This window comes from Heptranchias perlo, chromosome X (assembly GCF_035084215.1).
Source record: "Heptranchias perlo isolate sHepPer1 chromosome X, sHepPer1.hap1, whole genome shotgun sequence".
NCBI lineage: Eukaryota > Metazoa > Chordata > Chondrichthyes > Hexanchiformes > Hexanchidae > Heptranchias > Heptranchias perlo.
The window spans coordinates 11,246,050-11,266,775 of NC_090370.1; the positions used below are offsets into that span (position 1 = coordinate 11,246,050).

Here is a 20,726-nt window from a genome sequence, read left to right on the forward strand (position 1 = left end):
GAGGTATTGCTGGACCAGGAGCCAATGTAGGTCAGCAGAAGAGGGAGAAAATTGGAGGGGGGAGAAAATAGCAAGATGAAAAATAATAGGAGATTTTTTCAACGTGCCATTTTGAAGCTGCAGCCTGCACTGGTCCTTTAACGGGGAAAGTCGATTGTTAAAGGTGCACTTTCAATGCTTCCTTCACTCAATAGCTGCCACTTGCCCAAAGTGAAGTGAGTTTGAGTAATCCCATTCCCAGTAGAAATGAACTCATTGTATCAAAATGTGATCCACTGCCATTAATTCAGCAATCCTTCTTTGCACCTTGTTATTTTTTAACTACCTTCTGCCTACGCTGGGTAATTCTTAGAGGGCTCCTCAATACATTTCCTCTCAGTGAACCAGGACAAGAATCTAGTCATTTTCAGAGGGTGGGGAACAGAATTTTTTAGAAAGAACATTAGTTCAGACCCCAATGCCTCAGCTAGTCAGTGTACCGCCTAATGTAGAACTGATGCACACAGACCAGAAAGGTCATAGATTTGATTCATGGTCTGTGCTGTGGCTCACTGGGTAACACTCTCACCTCTGTGTCTGAAGGTTGTGGGTTCAAGTCCCACTCCAGAGACTTAAGCATGTAATTTAGGCTGACACTCCCTACTGAGGGAGTATTGCACTGTTAGAGGTGCATCTGAGATGTTAAACCAAGGCCCTGTCTGCCCTCTCAGGTGGATGTAATAGATCCCATGACACTATTTCAAAGAAGAGCAGGGGAATTCTCCCCCAAGTCCCAGCTAATATTTATCCCTCTACCGACATCACTAAAACAGATGACCTGATCATGATTTCATTGCTGTTTGTGGGATCTTGCTGTGTGCAAATTGGCTGCCACGTTTCCTACATTACAACAGTGACTACACTTCAAAAGTACTTAATTGGCTGTGAAACGTTTTGGGATGTCCTGAGGTGGTGAAAGACGCTATATAAATGCAAGTCTTTCTGTGCTGAGTTAGCTGACCTGAGTTAGCAGTGGTAGGGGACACTTTGATTGGCTTCAGTAAGTCACTTCTGCTTCAGTAGCAGAGATTGGAAAATGATGGACCTGCCAATGTTGACCCAGAAATTAATTCTCGTAATATCTGAAGCCTCTTATCAGGGCCCAAGAATTCTGCAGTACCTCAAGGCCAATCTCTGCAGTAACCCCGACCGAATGGAAAGTAGATTGTCTGGGAGTTTGGGGAAATTTCAGTCTCAATGTAGAAATAGCCATTCAATATAATGCACTTAAAAAAAAATACTGTATGAAAGAGTGCTAAACGGTTTACAAACTGCTTCTGCTTAGAAAGAGATGGCCGTTTGAAATCAGTTTGCTGTGCTCAGTTTCTGAGTACTTCTGTGCTGGTCAGCTCCAAGCAGTAATCGCTGCGATTTAACGCTTGGCCGTCTCACTTCGTTCTTCATCTAGCTGGGTGAGGTGGCTGGGTGTTAAGTTCCAGTAAGATGATAATTTGCAGGTAACCAACAACAACAACAACTTGCATTTATATAGCGCCTTTGAAGCAGTAAAACGTCCCAAGGAGCGTCACAGGGGCGATTATCAAATAAAATTTGACCCCGAGCCACAGATGGAAATATTAGGACAGGTGACCGAAAGCTTCGTCAAAGAGGTAAAAACCAATTATCTGGTCCTTATCACATTGCTGGCTGTGTGATCTTGCTGTGCGCAGATAGGCTGCTGCGTTTTCTACATTACAACAGTGACTACACTTCAAAAAGTACCTCATTGGTTGTAAAGCGCTTTGGGACATCCTGAGGTCGTGAAATATAAATGCAAGTCTTTCTTTCTTTTTACAGTGCAGAAAGAGGCCATTTGGCCTATTGTAGCTTTGTTGCTGCTAAAGCAATCCAAAAACGAATTACGCTGCGCCGTGCTCTCTCCACAGCTCTGCATCGTCCCGTGTTTCAAGTGTTTATCCAAACCCTTTCCTCTCCCTGCTTAGCAATTGGATTAACTAAGATAGCTCAGGGCAAGATTGCAATTGAAATGATATACTCCATTCATTCAGTCTCTTATGGGAATGAACACAAATGCATTAAGAAGGTGTACTAAACGGCTTGTACTGACCTACGCACTCTATCAGTGTGATTTGCCGTGCCACAGTTCTCTGGACAAGGAAGGGAAGTCCAGATCCACTACCGGAGGTACAGGAGTGATCAAACAGGTCCTAAGGTGAAAACCAAAAAGAAACATTTGTTATTTTTTTATTAAGGGTTAGAACAGTTATTAGTAGGAACTCATAAGTACATTACTGGTGTCTACCCGAGTGTAAATGTGTGATTAAATGAATTCTTAATGATAGCTGCAAGAACTTGCTAGTATAATGCCCACTCCTCCATTTATCTTTGAGTCTGTCTGTTGTTGTTCCTGACTGCGATTCAGGGATGCCTGGGGAAGCTAGATAAGCACACGAGGGAGAAAGGAATCGAAGGATATGCTGATAGGGTTAGATGAAGGGTGGGAGGAGGCTCCTGTGGAGCATAAACACCAGCATCCAGTTGGGCCGAATGGCCTGTTTCTGTGCTGTACATGCCATGTAATTCTATGGAAAGCGTGTACAGGTCAGGTGAGGATTGGGCTTGATGGTGATGCACACCACAGTCAAGCAACCCTTGTACACTTGCTGACGAGGCTATTCGAGTGAAGTGCCAGGGACTGCCCACGCCTGTGGAACTGTCCGCCATCACAGCCTTCAGGAGAAGGGGAGGAAATAGAGAAAAGATCAACATCATCAGGAACTACTGGCCTGTAATCTATAAACTTCCATGTAGTTATAGTGGTTGTTTGTGTGGACGAGTGTCGAGCCTGCTCCAGAGTATTGGGAAATTGGGAAGTATTGCACCGTGATAGAATCATATGAACCTGAGCATAGAAGGAGGCCATTTAATTCATTGTGCCAGTTCCCTATCAGAGCTATCTACTCTAATCCCATTTCCCTGCTCTTTGCTCGTGCCCTTTAATATATTTCTTCTTCAAGCATTTATCTAATTCCCGCTTCAGTGCCTGATTGAATCGGCTTCAGTAGTCACTTGTGGTAACGTCTTCCAAATTCTATTGGGCATTTATGTAATTCCTTCTAACTTCCCTCTTCATGCTTCTAGTACTAATCCCGAGTCTGTGCCCCCTTGTTACTGATTCACTGACCAGGGGAAATAACCTTTCCCTATTTACCTTCTCAAAACCTTTCAGATTGAACCTCCCTTTAGCCTTCCCTGCTTCTGTGAATACAGCCCTAGTTTTTCAGATCTGTCATCAATAACTATATCCTATCTATGAATAAAGATAAGTGTGAGGTGGTGCATTTTGGTAGGAAGAATAAGGAGGCCACATATTGCTTGGATAATAAGAGTCTAAATGGGGTAGAGGAGCAAAGGGATCTCAGGGTACAGATACACAAATCACTAAAAGTAGCGACGCAGGTTAATAAGGCCATAAAAAAGGCAAACCAAGCACTGGGGTTCATTTCTAAAGGGATAGAATTGAAAAGCAGGGAAATTACGTTAAACTTGTATAGAACCTTGGTTAGACCACACTCGGAGCACCGTGCACAGTTCTGGTCTCCATATTATAAAAAGGATACAGAGGCATTGGAGAAGGTGCAAAAAAGACTCACAAGGATGATACCAGAACTGAGAGGATACACTTATCAGGAAAGACTGAATAGGCTGGAGCTCTTTTCTTTAGAAAATCGAAGGCTGGGGGGTGACTTGATAGAGGCCTTTAAGATAATGAAAGGGTTTGATAGGGTAGACGTAGAGAAGATGTTTCCACTTGCAGGGGAGTCCAGAACTAGGGGCCATAAATATAAGATAATCACTAATAAATCCAATAGGGAATTCAGGAGAAACTTCTTTACCCAGAGAGTGGTTAGAATGTGGAATGCGCTACCACATGGAGTAGTTGAGGCGAATAGCATGGATGCATTTAAGGAAAAGCTAGATAAATACATGAGGGAGAAAGGAATAGAAGGGTATACTGAGAGGGGTAGATGAAGTAGGGAGGGAGGAGGCTTGTGTGGAGCATAAACACCGGCATAGAACAGTTGGGCCGAATGACCTGTTTCTGTGCAATAGGCTCAATGTAACTCTCATCCCTGGTATCAAATTCATGACTCTAAGTTGCACCTTTTCCATGGCTCTAGTATTCTGGTGTTGATGAAGATTGGAAAACTTACGGCGAGTGTGTTGTCTCCAAACTCAGTTACTTTCAACATGTCTGCCTTGCTGCGTTCTTCATCCTTATTCAGAAATGGCACTTTTTGGAATTTACAGAACTTCTGGTAGAATAGCAGCAGCAGGACCACAAGGACACTCAACACCACAATTGGGACCACCATAACGACCACGATACTGACTTTATTAAATGGTTCTGGGAGGCCTGAGGAAAGAATAATTGCAGGAGATGATGAGCAGAAAGTGTCAACCTTCACCATCTTCAGACTACAGAGGTAGTAAACACACCTCACAGCAACCAAAGGAACTGAGGGTCTCCAGGAGCTTAATGTAACTTGCTGCCAGTAGATCAGAGAAGTAAAGGAAAACAACGAGGCCCCTCACTTTGGTTGTCCATAGTAATCTCCAACTGCTGCAGCTTTCCAGTAAGGCTGAGAAGTGCTTTAGCAGAGGTCAGAGTTATTAGCTTCGAAGGAGGGGGGGGGGAGGGGTTTAGTTTCCTGAAGGACAACAGTCAAAGGAGATCCAAAAGTTATTGCAAACTTGAAAATGATTATAAGGTAACTGAAAAATTGAACATTAAGACATTTTGAACGACTAGAGGCTTTAAAATAAGCCAGTACATCTCCGGATGCAGAAATGACCTTGAGTATGCAATGCAATTCTCAGTTGTACGTGTATCGAAATATCAGGCCCCAGTATTCCTTATAAGGGACTTCAGTATCTATATATTATTAAAAATCTTGTCTAGGTATGCAATTCCTGTCCACACCTTGTTGTCACAATTTTTGGTCATGCTTTTCTGTCAAGTTGCCATAGTAAATTGCAATTTTCCAATTTTGCTATGTCAACTGTCACAGTGTAGTTGCAGCCTCCGGCCACCAGATGGCTCCATTGAGTGAATTCCTGAAGTCTGTCTCCCAACTCATTGTCATCAATTGACTGTGAGGAATGCCATGGGCAATTTACTAGTATCTATTGTTATTTGGTTCCTCCTAGGAATATAGGAACAGGAGGAGACCATTCAGCCCCTCGGGCCTGCTCTGCCATTCAATTAGATCATGGCTGATCTGCACCTCAACTCCACTTACCCACCTTTGCTCCATATCCCTTGATACCCTTACCCAACGAAAAATCTATCCATCTCAGTCTTGAAATTTGAATTCAGAGCAACATCAGAACTACTGCACACGTGCAAGATTCACTCATGCGCTGTTACCCTAAAGTCACATTTGCAACTTTACCATTCTGGCTGCGACCCTTCCCCAATGGTGTCAACTGGATTGCAGGAACGAGCTAAGAGCTCAGCCTGCCAGTGGCCAGAACAAAATGGTGGCCCCACATTGCGCGTGCTATCTTTGATGCCCATTTACGTCTACCATCAGCAGTGCATTGCTTCCAGAGACAGCAAAAGAAAGCACCTTGTGTGACAGTGCACCCAGTTTATATCACAAGGGAATTAGATAAAGAAAGAAACACTTGCATTTATATAGTGTTTTTCATGACTTTAGGACATCTCAAAGTTCTTTAACGCCAATGGTAGTGATGTTGGTTGAGGGATAAATATTGGCCAGGATGCCGGGGAGAACTCCCCTGCTCTTCTTCAAAATAGTGCCATGGGATCTTTTATGTCCATCTGAGAGGGCAGACAGGGCATCGGTTTAACATCTCATCCGAAAGACAGCACCTCTGACAGTGCAGCACTCCCTCAGTACTGCACTGGGAGTGTTAGCCTAGATTTTGCTCTCTAGTCTCTGAAGTGGGACTTAAACCTACAATCTTCTGACTCAGAGGCAAGAGAGCTACCCACTGAGCCACAGCTAACGACAGCTACATTTTTGAAAACTTTATAACCTGACAATGCAACAAACCTCTGGGAAATACACGTTCATGATATAGTAAAGTCCTTGAGCATGTAATGCTGTTACCCATTGATTTCAACGGACTTGGGGTGTAACACCATAATGCCAATCCTTGTTGTTCTTACTCGTACCAGTGGTGGCACTGCAACCTTTAAAAGAAACAGTGGCCCTGAAAATCCATGGGGGCTTTGCCAGTCTCCTGCTATAATGGCGGAACCCACTGGAACACACCAGGGACCCAGTTGTGGCGGGTCTCCACTGTTTCTGTGATTTTTCTGTCACGCATTGGAAGGGGTAGAACCTCCGCCTGTCCCTTTACAAGGCAAATGTCATCAGAGTAGCGGAGCCAGGGGTGGGGCCTCCTTACACCAGGAGTTTCCGTTTCCTCGGCTCATTCAGGATCCAGTGCTTGGGCAACCATCCCCTCCGTGTGCCCCCCCACCCCATCAAAGTTGGCCAGGCCGGATTTTCCCATTCATATCAAATGCCCTTATATTGACCCCGCAAACTCCGGCAAGGGGTCAGCGCTGGAGGGCACTGTCGAGCGTGATCCCAGCGCAACTGCCGGGATCGCGCCCTGCGGATTTTCGGAGCTGGTCTGGCAGCAGTGACTGTCATTCTTACTTACTCCAGAGGTGGCGCTGTAACCTACTTCAGCCTGTTACAACAAACACAGCTTTAAAAAAAAACCAGACCATTTCCTCTGACTAAACGTGAGCAACTAGATTGGGAGATCAACGAGTAAAACATAAAAAGTACATTTACCTAACGTCACGGTGAGATTGCTGTTACAGAAGTTTCCTTCACAACACACCACACGGACACCAGGTACTGATTGGTTACAGGGTGAGTCTTTGAAGGTGAAACAGCCCTTGTGAACCACACCAGGGACCTCGCTGTTCATGGAGACGAAGCACTTGAAGCCGGTACATTGGTGCGTGTCACAATATCCATTCTCGCAAACACAATCAAACATCCTGAGGTTCTTCTCCTGTTTAACTACAAATGAGAAAGAGATAAACAATCAAGATATTATTGACGGGGGGTGGGAGGGGAGGAGTTGGCACTACAGTTAGCCTCAGAGACCTTGGGTTAGGAAGAGGGGGAAAGAACAGGCATGCTTCCCGCTCCTGATCACTATCCAGTGTCTCCTGCTCAAAGTGTGCATTGGTGGACATGAAGGGGCCAAAATTCCCGCCTTGGGGAGTTTTAGCGGAAAAGTAAATGTGAGTAAAAATGAAAGCCTGGAGATTATTGCTGGTGATATTTGTGGACAAACCCTCAGTTGACATTCAACCTGTTTATTTTAAATAAGTTAATGCTTCCGCTGAAATAATGGAGAAAGGAATGTGGTGTGACTCCATGAAGCATTTGTCTGGTAATATCACTAATGGTCATCTCTAGTTTTATATTGAAAGATCATTTATCCATAATTTTTCCCAGCGATACTGGTCTGGTTTGGCTCAGCAGTCTCAAAGGGGCTTATAATCCCTTTTTACTCATGTCTACTTTTTTGGCAAAATGAGTGAATTGTGCGACTCGTGGTCCCCCAGGCGAGGAAGTGATTGAGCTCGGCGGTGCAGCCATGTCACTTCTCAACTGGCGCACACGCAGGGGGCCATTTTAACTTGCAGCGATGGTGTAAAACGAATGACATTGGATTAGCCATCCAAAGGCAATGGATAGGAAAATTGGCCAATTTTCTCCTCTCTAAACCAGAGATTAAGGTCAACTGTGGCATCTTGGCCACTGTGTCAGCCCAGATAAGCTAACTCAGCACGGACTATGAATCAAAACTGGGAGCTTCCATCCAGTCTGTCTAGTTTGGTACCACACCAATCAGCCCTTTTACCCACAGAGCCATCAGGATGATTTACAACACAGCCCAACACAATTAATTTATGGAAGTCTGATAAAGAGATGTAACACTTCTGTATATGTTATTTACTGAGACACAGTCCTACTCATCTCTTAAAATGTTACTCTGTGATTCCTACTTCTACGTGCAAAATCAAATAGGAACCCGCATACCCAACACGTTCACTTACCTGGAGTGGGCATTGGGGTGAGATTGGCATTGCAGAGGGCTTCGATGCAGCACTTTGTAATTTTCTCTGGAGTTGGTGCTTGGTAGCACCTCATATCATCATACACATTTAAACAGCCTCTCTGATAGACCTGATGTCCATTATTCACGCTGAGTGTCTGAAAGCACATCTTCCCAGAGCACCGATCTCCGGTGCAATCTTCACCTTCACAAACACACTCTGTGATGTTTGTACCTGTTAAGGGCAATTGCATTATGTTAATTGTATCCATGTGATTTATATCAATTAGTGTTAATTGTATGCAGATGGTGCACATCAATTGAGACCCCTCTTGTATCCATTTATAAGAGAGCTGATCGAGGGTGTGGTGTGGGTGTAAATGTGGAGCTCTGTGAATAAAGGCTTGGAAGCAACTGAAGACCAGGCTGTAGTATTCTATCTTTCACCACTGGGCTATCCAGTTTATTACACCAGAGTTATAAGAAGTGCCACAGTTTTGAGGTCCTAAGAAGGATTGAATTTGACTAAGAGACTTGATTGGTCTTGATTTTAACACAGAATGTTGGGACACAGATTTAAGATAATTGGCAACAGAAGCAGAGGGGAGATGAGAAGAATTTTTTTTTAACATCGTTACGATCTGGAATGCACTGCCTGAAAGGGCGGTGGAAGCAGATTCAACAGTAATTTTCAAAAGGGAATTGGATAAATACTTAAAAAAAGAAAACATTTGCTGGGCTATGGGAAAAGAGTGGGGGAGTGGGACTAATTGGACAGCTCTACCAAAGAGCCGGCACAGGCACGATGGACCGAATGGTCTCCTTCTGTGCTGGAAGATTCTATAGCAGTATTGAAAATAGTAGAAAGAGACAAAGAAAAGATGCAATGGAAAAAGAGAGAGAGGTAGGAGATTAGAGGTGGGAGAAGGATTGTCTATCAGGTGACAAAGTTTTTCTTGTATCCTGTCCAGAAGTGTGTGAGAGAGAAGCCTCCCCAGATATGAGGGCAGTGTTCAGGCCTTGGACAGACTTGGGCTTCATAAGGAGTTAACGGTTGTTGAGGGGAAAATAAATATTTGGCACAAAAGAGGAAATTGAGCTTTTTAGAGGCAGCTATGACCATGAAGGAGATGTGAGAGTTCCATTTGAGATCAGAGGAGTTCGTAGGCCAAGAATCTCAAGTAATGAAGGAAGGATAAGGGTGGAGCCAATAAAGGTGAGAAGTGGGAGCTGTTGCTTCGACTCGTAAGATTCGGAGAAACTGTGGCCGGGAATTTCCTCCGAGCTGTTCCCGTCTTTGCCGCTACGATTTGCTGGGAATGCAGCGGGAACCCCACTTACGCGCGGAAATATGGTTTCTCGCCGCACTTCCGGTGAGGTTACGTCGGCGGAGTGGGAGCAGCTCCAAGGAAATTCCTGGCCTGTATCTTTCAAGAATGGAAAGCACCAAGATTCTCATTGCCCCATTGAAGGGTATGGAGGAAATCAAAGCTGACCTGGAAGTGATTGATGCTGACACGGTAGCTAGGAAGTGGAAAAAATTCATTTCCCCCCATTGACTTTAATTAACACAAAAATCCGGCCCTTCCCCAAAATAAGAGAACTAAAGATGGAGATGAACTGATCAGTTGTTGATGGCCTGCTTTGAACATTACCTCTTACAAGGGATGGTGAAAGGACCAATGCTGGCAGGACAGAGATAAGAAGAGCTCTCATCGCCATTGGAGACCTGGAAAATAAAGGAGAGATGCATTTGTTGACTGCTTTCAAATGTAGCTTTTTAATAAAATCTGGCAAGAAATTTCCCCTTTTCTTCCATACATCCTGTGACCTCCCCCCCTCCACCCCGCCCCCCCCCCCCAGGATGTCATAATTCTCAAAGGTTCACAATAATTCTGAAAACCAAAGATGCCCATACTCTGCAAGTCAAAGGTTATCCACTTTCACATACCTTTCTTCAAGCACAGGGTTCATGTCTGATGAAAAACTGAGTGAATGTGTACAGCCACAATTAGTGAAGCGAATATTTGGTTAAAAAAATTTGGTGCAAATTTGTGTTTATCAAAATGAAAGCCTGTAATGCTGGGAAATGGAATGTTTTTCTATTTTATGTTCCTATTCCTGACATCAAACACTCCCAGGGCAGGTACAGAGTTAGATACAGAGTAAATCTCCCTCTACACTGTCCCATCAAACACTCCCAGGGCAGGTACAGAGTTAGATACAGAGTAAAGCTCCCTCTACACTGTCCCATCAAACATTCCCAGGGCAGGTACAGAGTTAGATACAGAGTAAAGCTCCGTCTACACTGTCCCATCAAACACTCCCAGGGCAGGTACAGAGTTAGATACAGAGTAAAGCTCCCTCTACACTGTCCCATCAAACACTCCCAGGGCAGGTACAGAGTTAGATACAGAGTAAAGCTCCCTCTACACTGTCCCATCAAACATTCCCAGGGCAGGTACAGAGTTAGATACAGAGTAAAGCTCCGTCTACACTGTCCCATCAAACATTCCCAGGGCAGGTACAGAGTTAGATACAGAGTAAAGCTCCCTCTACACTGTCCCATCAAACACTCCCAGGGCAGGTACAGGGTTAGATACAGAGTAAAGCTCCCTCTACACTGTCCCATCAAACACTCCCAGGGCAGGTACAGCACGGGTTAGATACAGAGTAAAGCTCCCTCTAAACTGTCCCATCAAACACTCCCAGGGCAGGTACAGCACGGGTTAGATACAGAGTAAAACTCCCTCTACACTGTCCCATCAAACACTCCCAGGGCAGGTACAGCACGGGTTAGATACAGAGTAAAGCTCCCTCTACACTGTCCCATCAAACACTCCCAGGGCAGGTACAGCACGGGTTAGATACAGAGTAAAGCTCCCACTACACTGTCCCATCCATGTTCCTTAACCTTAAGATCAGAAAGCTGGCAGTCTGACTCAGTTTTCAGCAGACAAGTGCCGTTTAGTTCAAAAAGGAGGGGGGAGGTGAAGGTCTCTCATCTTCAAAGGAGCTTCCCAATACTGCATCCTTGGTTCCCAGGATACTTTGACTTTTTGGGAACAGTAGCCCTGATTTTAACTCAGGGTGGAAATCGGGGGTGTGGGAATCGGGGGTGCGGGAATTGGGCGTGCGGGGTCTAAAGTGGCGGCAATCCATCTGGCCTGGGAGAGCGTGAGGCCCGGGAGATTTTAACTCATGTGCTGTGCGCAAATTGGCTGCCTAACAACAGTGAGTACGCTTCAAAAAGTAACCCATTGGATGTCGAGAGCTTTGAGACAGTTTGAGGACATGAAAGGTGCATGTTCTTCCTTTCTTTTATCTATGGACTTCCTCCCTCCGACCCACATGTTTGCACATGGACTAAAGTCCTTTGCAGTCAAAACTTAATCTTCATATCAATTCCCTCCCCCTCTCCTGCAGCTCTTTATCTCCCAGACAGCTTCCAAGATGTGCCTTGTATGCAATCTGAACTGACTGGGGCGTCTCCTGGCTGATAATGAGTTAAAATCCCCAACAAATCTGTGGGCCATGTCTGCAGGTGAAGTTGTCTACAGAGGTGGATGGTTTACTGCAAATTAAAACAGGAAACAGATGCTTTGTGATTAAGAGACAAGAGATACAGTAATAACAGGAAGTGCTCTGGTAGGGCTTTGCATGCTATCACCAACTGCTTCCCAGTCCTATTGTTTGAATCCTGGGAAGGCACACACCTCTTGGAACTAGCAATGCACCACTGTTCATTGAGATTATCAGAACATGGTGCAATATTTCACAGCGTTGAAAATAAACTGATATGATGTATCAGTGTATTGTATGTTTCCTGATAACACGCTGCCAGAAAAACAATCAGAAATCAGATAATATTGCATTGTGATGTTGGGAGCGATGATGTTACTTGATGCATGTACACTGGGCATAGTACATTGAGAGTGAATTGCCATCGAGCTTGTTGCAAGTGTGAAGGCCATCGTGGTCCGGGAATTTCCTCGGAGCCGACGACTGTGTGTCAACTCCGCCGCATTCCCAACAAAGTCACAGCGGTGGAGAGGGTAGTGTTTCCAGCATTGTTCCAGAGTCTCCAGGAATTAAAGATGAATCTCCAGGACAGGGCCGCGAGCAAAACGCGGGAGAAAAATCATAGGGGCGTTAAAATAAATGGTGTGTTTTCTTTCATTTTCTTTGAACACTTTTTGTTTGTCAGTTATAAAAATACTGGAGGTGGGGGGAAGAAAAGACTGCTTGACCGGGCGGGATGGTTGGAGGTGGGAGGTCATGTGATGAAACCTCCGGAACAATGTCCCGCCAGAGTTGGCGACCTTAGGAGTGGGAACAGCTCCGAGGTGATACTGGGCATGTGTTTACACCCTAATCAGGAATCTGAGGTCCCGGTTTGAAACCTTTGGCTGCGAACCAGAAGCAGGATGGGTTTCACGTTTGAGTTCCCAGCGCAGCGGAGAGTCTGACTCCGTGTTTACGCACCAACTTTAACGTCATAGCCAAGGTAAATTAAGAAGTCAGGGTTAGGTGACCGTAAGCTTGTGTTTTAAAAGCCACGTTGTCAGCTGCTGTGGCATCGTCTCGCCTCTGAGTCAGAAGGTCGTGGGTTCAAGTCCCACTCCAGGGATTTCAGCACAAAATCTAGACTGACTCTTCAGTGCAGTACTGAGGGAGTGCTGCACTGTCGGAGGTGCCGTCTTTCGGATGCGACGTTAAAGCGAAGCCCTGTCTGACCTCTCAAATGGATGTAAAAGATCCCGCGGAACTATTTCAAAGAAGAGTTCTCCCCGGTGTCCTGGCCAACATTTATCCCTCAACCAACATCACTAAAAATACAGATTATCTGGTCAATTACTTCATTGCTGTTTGTGGGATCTTGCTGTGCACAAATTTGCTGTCGCGTTTTCTACATTACAGCAGTGAGTGCACTACAAAAGTACTTCATTGGTTATAAAGTGCTTTGGGACGCCCTGAGATTGTGAAAGGCGCTATATAAATGCAAGTTCTTTTCTGTCTTTCACATTGAGCAGAGAAATAATCTATTGTGCCAATCATAACTGTGATATTGCAGAGCAATTTGTAGTGTGCTTATGTCCCTATGTTTGTGCTTGAATACACATTGCACAGCTTCCTCAAACTTGTCTAGGTTTTGACAGATGGAGTTAAATCATCTCTCTGGGATTGTAAAGGGATAATGAAGGATCAGCGCCTATGATTTGTGATGTGCCTTCCTAGTTGGTTGGCTTTAAGGAGGATAACTGCATATAACGGATATCCTCCAACAGCCTGACAGTATACTCAAGAGTCAGTTCTCTACATAGATTTCATTAGCGCCTTGGTTTTCAATGTACTCTTCAGTTGCAAAAACTACATTGTGGTGAACTGGCACCTCTTCTTCTTGTGAGATCACAGTGGTGTCCCCTTGTGTTGACCCTGAAAGAATCACCTGTGAAAATAAGAGGGCAAGATTTTGCTTAATTTATATCGGACGGTGGCTAAACTCAGGCTGATTTGGAGGAATTTTGGACATTAAAGATGTTGGATTTCTGAAAAACAAAAGCTAATGGTGAAGTGAAAACATTTAATATGCTTTGAAGGATATGCATATATGCTATTACAATGCATGTTATACAATGTTTAATGATAAAAGCTGAAACAGTTATATGTCAAGAGAGCAAAGATTGATAAAGTAACACTTACCAGAACGAGTGGAGTCAGAGAGGCATCAGGTCCCCATTAATTCAATACAGTCTCCCTCTCTTTGGCCCATGTTGATGTTTGTTCCCTTGGGTAAATCGATACCCTGGGAATGTTGCTTTTTTCTCATTCGAAGTCTTTGCCTTGCTCCACACTGCAAATCGTTCAACCACTTTCAACAGGCCTGATCTCCATGTGTGAACTTTCAAACTTTGCTCCCTTTTTTTTAGCAATCCTTCTCAAAATGGGGGTAAGACTCTTTGGTCGCTCTGTGTAGCGACATCGTAAGTGCCTTCGCGAAGATTCCAGTGAAATCATAAACCTACGGTTCTGTGCAATGGTCCCCCCCATATTGTACGCTAGGAATTTCTACCTAGGAACGAATGTAGTTTTGTAAATTGCTTGGTAAAAAATCTTTAACGGCCATCGAGGTTGAGTTGGCTTTCTGCTGTGTCTTATCTCAGTGCTACCTTCTACGATTTACTGTCAATCTGGAATGGCCCAGAAAGTAATTTACGTTGGTCACGTGTTTGTCTCCCATTAATATGCCCAAACTAAATGCTGACTGGATGTCTTTCTTTATCCTTTGCTGATGGAATTCGTTCTCAGCCAGTGAAATTTGACAAATTTATTAGAGTTCTTTGAGGAAGTAACGAGCAGGGTGGATAAAGGGGTACCAGTAGATGTAGTGTATTTGGGTTTCCAAAAGGCATTCGATAAGGTGCCACATAAAAGGTTACTGCACAAGATAAGAGCTCATGGTGTTGGGGGTTATATTAGCATGGATAGAGGATTGGCTAACTAACAGAAAACATAGAGTCAGGATAAAAGGGTCATTTTCAGGATGGCAATCTGTAACTAGTGGGGTGCTGCAGGGATCAGTGCCTAGGGCCTCAACTATTTACAATATATATCAATGACTTGGATGAAGGAAGCAAGTGTACTGTGGCCAAATCTGCTGATGATACAAAGATAGGTGGAAAAGTAAGTTGTGAGGAGGACACAAAGTGTCTGCAAAGGGATATCGACAGGTTAAGCGAGTGGGCAAAAATTTGGCAGATGGAATATAATGTGGGAAAATGTGAAGTCATCCACTTTGGTAGGAAGAATAAAAAAGCAAAATGTTATATAAATGGAGAAATACTACAGAATGCTGCGGTGCAGAGGGATTTGGGTGTCCTCGTTCATGAAACACAAAAAGTTAGCATACAGGTGCAGCAGGTAATTGGGAAGGCAAATGGATTATTGGCCTTTATTTCAAGGGTAATGGAGTATAAAAGCAGGGAAATCATGCTACAACTGTACAGGTGCTGGTGAGACCACACCTGGAGTACTGCATACAGTTCTGGTGCCCTTATTTAAGGAAGGACATACTTGCATTGGAGGCAGTTCAGAGAAGGTTCACTAGGTTGATTCCGGGTATGGAAGGGTTGTCTTATGAGGAAAGATTGAACAGGTTGGGTCTATACTCATTGGAGTTTAGAAGAATGGGAGGAGATCGTATTGAAATATATAAGATTCTGAGGGGGCTTGACAGGGTAAATGCTGAGAGGATGTTTCACCTCATGGAGGAATCTAAAACTAGGGGGCATAGTCTCAGAATAAGGGGTCGCCCATTTAAGACGGAGATGAGGAGAAATTTCTTCTCTCGGAGGGTTATGAACCTTTGGAATTCTTTGCCTCAAAGAGCGGTGGTGGCTGAATCATTGAATATATTCAAGGCTGAGTTAGACAAATTTTTGATCAGCAAGGGAGTCAAAGGATATGGGGGAAAAGGCAGGAAAGTGGAGTTGAGGCCAGAATCAGATCAGCCATGATCTCATTGAATGGTGGAGCAGGCTCGAAGGGCCAAATGGCCTACTCCTGCTCCTATCTCTTATGTTCTTATGTTATTATTTTTAGATCCACTGTGGTGGACGATATGACAGAAATCACGGGTGGATCAGTTCCCTCCAAAAGTCTCTAAAACCCGCTCCAATTTGCTTTCCATCCACCGCCTGGAAACTAACCCTCTACTTGAAGGTATTTGAATGTCACCAACAACAGCAACTTGCATTTATATAGCGCCTTTAATATAGTAAAACGTCCCAAGACGCTTCACAGGAGCGATTATCAAACAAAATTTGACACTGAGCCACATAAGGAGATATTAGGACAGGTGACCAAAAGCTTGGTCAAAGAGGTAGGTTTTAAGGAGCATCTTAAAGGAGGAGAGAGAGGCAGAGAGAGGTTTAAGGAGGGAATTCCAGAGCTTAGGGCCTAGACAGCTGAAGACACGGCCACCAATGGTGGAGCGATTAAAATCGGGGATGTGCAAGAGGCCATATGTCACTGTTGGCATCTCAAGCACAGCCCCACTAACCCATCAGCCGTCTGGTTAACAGATCCAGCTCCAAAAGATGCATTAAAATATGATCCAGTGGATACTGGGTGTGCAGTGAGTTAGAATACTATCCTTTCACTTCTAGTGTTCAAGTCCAGTCAAGACTGACAAGACAGAGGTTTCCTCTCTCCTTTGGTTATAAGGATCCCGTATGAAAATATTTGGACTGCCTCGACCCAGTTCTTAATAGACGTGGGACTGCAGCACTGATTTGATGATCTCATTCAGACAGGCCTCAAGGATGGCTGTATGGAAGATGGAGATTGTCTCTCTGGTGCAGTAGGGGATACTCTTCTGACCTCAGAGTTGCCAACCCTCCAGGATTACCCTGGAGTCTCCAGGAATTAAAGATTAATCTCCAGGACACTGCTGCGAGCAAAACCCGGGAGAAAAATCATAGGGGCATTAAAAAGTTATACTTTAAAAAAAAATCTTTTATTTATTAGTTATAAAAATATTGGACATGGGAAAAAAGGCTGTTTGACTGACAGTCAAAAATCATCCAATTGGGTATTGAAGAGTAATTTGACTTTCTGATTGGCTGTGGGACGGTGGAGCATTGTGAGGATGGACATGTCGGCCGGCCAATGGCGGGGGTGTGTGTGGGGGGGTGGGGCGGGGGGGGGGGGGGTGTGACACCTCCAGGAATATGTCCAACCAGAGTTGGCAACCCTACCTTGGGGACTAGGGCATGTTGTTGGGGTTGAGTTTGTGCAGCTGGAGGTGTGATGTGGGACTGCTCAATGTTGGCTAGAAGGTGTCTAAAAGGACAAAGCATTTTATTTGCCAGTGCTGACTAGCTATTGCCTTGATGAGCACTAAGATTCATCTCAACTCCCCCCCCTCCCAAAAAGTTTAATCCTTTCACTTGGAGGAGGGAACGATTCCTGTGCATCATTTTATCAAAGTCTCTGCTGTCTAGTGGGAGCAACATAAAAGTTCACATGCCTTTCACCTCATTTACATTTTATTCTCATATTAACGAGATAAAAGGACCTTTATAGTGCAAGAGGCAACCTGCATACACACTGTTCCTTTGTTGAAAATTGCCGTTAATCTTTTCTGTTTTACCAGCATTGATTCTCCAGCCTTTGATGTGAACAGTCAGAAACTGTAAGTGGCAATTCTTTCCCCCTTTTTCTCTTAACAACAAGGGATCTGTTCAGCAGCAGGAAACATAACAAGATGTCTTCGAAAAACATGCAGCGGCAAGTATAGATGCTCAAGTGGTCCTTCCTCCTACAGTAGATACTTAGCATCAAGTCACAAGAACAGCGGCGAATGATTTAAAACGTGCTGCTGTGTACCTAGCTCGCACTGGCTCAGGGAAGCCCCAACTGGCACCCTGGCCAGTCTCTGGTACCGACCCGTGGGACCTTGTACTGAGTGTTCGCGGATGTTCTCGTAATAACGTCAGAGTGTGAGGGAACATAGGAGCAGGTGGAGGCCATTCAGCCCCTCAAGCCTGTTCCGCCATTCAATTAGATCATGGCTGATCTGTGTGGCGTCTCCAGAGGGTTGAAAAACAACAAGGAAATGAAGGACATCTCATACCAGGTAGGATTTCTTTTTACATGGATTGGAGGGTGGGGTGAGGAGATATACCTTATATTGAATGTACTTCCAACACTACCTGTCCCTACCTCTGTCAAAATTGATAGATTTTTGTTAGGGTAGGATATTAAGGGCTACGGAACCAAGGCGGGTAGATGGAGTCAAGAGACAGATCAGCCATGATCTCATTGAATGGAGGAACAGGCTCGAGGGGCTGAATGACCTCCTCTGTTCCTATGTTCCTGTGATCCAAAACAAATGCATCTCCAGAGGGTTGAAAAATTCTAGGAGGAGGTGCTAGTTTGAGGTTGAGGCTAAACCGAATATAGGGATAGATTAGAAGGAACTTCATTCTACATCTAATTATGTTATATCGACCCTGGGAGTGCTTGGTGCTGACATTTGGTTCATGAAGTGAGAATGTTTTCCCATCGCAAGGAATCTTCTGCATGGAAATCCGCCACCTTGATAAGCAAAAACCGAAACAGCCTTTGGTTGGCATGGTGGCACAGTGCCAGTTGGTGATCTAATGCTCTGTGTGGTAGGGTGGGGGAATGAAAGTTTTCAAGACATCTCATACCAGGTAGGATTTTTTTTTTACATGGATTCTTTATACTGAATGTACTCCCAACTCTATCTCTCTCTACCGCTGCCAAAAGATTGTTTTTGAAAGGAATAAATAACACAAAGTAAAAGGATGGTGAGTATAATCAAAATTCTTTTTTAAAAAAAAAGGTGTCTTGATGGCGAAACTTGATTTTGAAGCTTGTTTTTTTTTTCAAGTAGGAAATTCGAAAACAAAGCCTTCAAAACCAGATGAAGGTTGAGATCCTGGAGGCGCCAAGGGCATGTCACACTGTCGCTGGCCCCGTCCTATGGTCTAGACATTGCGTGTGTCTTTCACTTCTTCATTAAAGCCTTGGAGCAAACAATCTTCGCTTTGAGCACAAAGTAATGGAGAGGGTTGCCGCAGCAACGCAGGGACTAATTTCAGGACAAAGGGCGTGCTAGTTTATAGCCAGGAAACTGACAGAGTAATATTTACATTCCGAACGTTTGAACATTGTGGAAGGAGAATAACTCAATTCAAGCGCTCAAGGTCACAACAATTAGCAATGGCTGCATAGTTTTCAGCAGACAGGACGAGACTAGGCCGAGAAAGAATCTGCTTCTCAGCCGCCATCCATTTCATCAAAAGTGCCCCTCGACTGGCTTCCCCCTCTCCATCCTCAACCTCCCCTTCTACCTCTCCAGAGATGGCAAGGGGAACAGTTGGCATGGAGCAACAGCTGAACAGGGGAGGTTCAGACTCATGGTATTGCTGCCAACTGTTGTGCAAAGGTCCTGCCACGGACGTATTTATTTATTTAATTGACGCAAGCTGCTTCCCTCCTTGTTCTCTGGGCTAACTTTATTAGACGCGTCCTTATCAGTGAGTTTTCAAGTGCAGATTTTAGTTTCTTTAAAGGGACTAAGTCATTTTGTATTAAAAAGTCTGGGGGTTAAAATTCGTCTGGTGCTATTTTTGGCCACACTATTGAATGCATTTTGTTCGATTCCCATGGGCTATCAAATTTGTTAAAATAGCCCACACAGGAATTTGATGGGAGTTTCTGAATAAATGTGCTAAAATAGCGCACAGAGCTGGGCAGGTGAATTTCTGTAATTATCATGGCATAAATCTATGGACAAGAGGTGCTTTGGAGGGACAAAAAAAAAAAATCAATTTTGCACCTGTAATTTCTGATTAATAATCACTTAGCTGATAATTAAAAATAGAAAACAGAGGACTATGTGGAGCAATGGGCTACAGACCTGTCATTCCAAATGTGGACTTGGTTTCAAATCTAGTCCAAATTGATGGGATGGAAGTCTTTACTCTGTGCCAACTGTAAAAGCCCTATGTGAAATCAGATTAGGGCCATTTCAATCCAGTTCCTAGTGGGCATAGGCCCACTGCACAAAACTGTCCAAAGTTCATCACAGGCCGCAAGGATAGCTGATGTAGGAGGAGGTGTTAGTTTGAGGTTGAGGCTAAACCGAATATAGGGATAGATTAGAGGGAACTTCATTCTACATCTAACCATGTCATACCGACCCTGGGAGTGCTTGGTGCTGACACTTGGTTCATGAAGTGAGAATGTTTTCCCATCGCAAGGAATCCTCTGCATGGAAATCCGCCACCTTGATAAGCAAAAACCGAAGCAGCCTTTGGTTGGCATGGTGGCACAGTGCCAGTTGGTGATCTAATGCTCTGTGTAGTAGGGTGGGGGAATGAAAGTTTGTAACTCACAGTTTCCCACATATCTGATTATCACACATTGAGGGAGGGGGTAGGAAGACACAGAATGGACATTCAGAAGGGAGACAGGGAGGAGGGAAAATTCATTAACCCCCCCCCCCCACCACCTCCCCCCACTCCTGGCTTGTCCTAAGCACCTCTTAGTGGTTGGTGGAAGTTAGTCCAAGACTGGGAGAAAGTCACATATCTTGTTACATACGAACAATGATGGACAGGAAAAGACTCCCTGGTCCATCCAGCCTGTCCCACACAACCGTATCACAATACATACACTCCCCACCTCACCCGAGACCATGTGATCTCCTGGGAGAGGTGAAAAAGCAGATAAAAAGCCAGGCCAATTTGGGGGAATAAAATCTCAAAAATTCCTCTCCGACCCCCTCTCCCCCCCACCTTAGGCGATCGAAACTAATCCAGGAGATCACTCTGGCCCTGATTAATGTTGCAGATGGGGTAGGGGAGGAGGGATGTGACCTAAAAAGATGATTACCAGTTATATAATGGAAAGGAATTAACTTGAAAGAAATTAAAAGCTGACCTGAGGAACCAAAGAACCATCATGAGCAAATAGAAATGGCCACCACTGAACTCTCAGCCCAGTCATATAGGCCAGCTATGTATTGGCCCACCCTACCTCTGCAACATTCACCAGCCCTCCAAGCCAGC

The 20,726-nt window shown here is 44.5% G+C and overlaps 1 protein-coding gene across 4 annotated transcripts in view; it reads right to left on the bottom strand.

The window, feature by feature from the left end:
* Positions 1 to 20,726, bottom strand: part of LOC137307270 (activin receptor type-1-like) — a 96,620-nt gene that overhangs the window by 29,901 nt on the left and 45,993 nt on the right. For all 4 annotated transcript variants that reach the window (XM_067976711.1, XM_067976708.1, XM_067976709.1 and 1 more), the window contains 5 exons: positions 9,777 to 9,850; positions 8,123 to 8,356; positions 6,840 to 7,073; positions 4,215 to 4,417; positions 2,108 to 2,207 (listed from right to left, as the gene is read on the bottom strand). In XM_067976711.1, the coding sequence (XP_067832812.1) occupies positions 2,108 to 2,207; positions 4,215 to 4,417; positions 6,840 to 7,073; positions 8,123 to 8,356; positions 9,777 to 9,850 (845 nt within the window). The remainder of the gene's footprint in view (positions 1 to 2,107; positions 2,208 to 4,214; positions 4,418 to 6,839; positions 7,074 to 8,122; positions 8,357 to 9,776; positions 9,851 to 20,726) is intronic.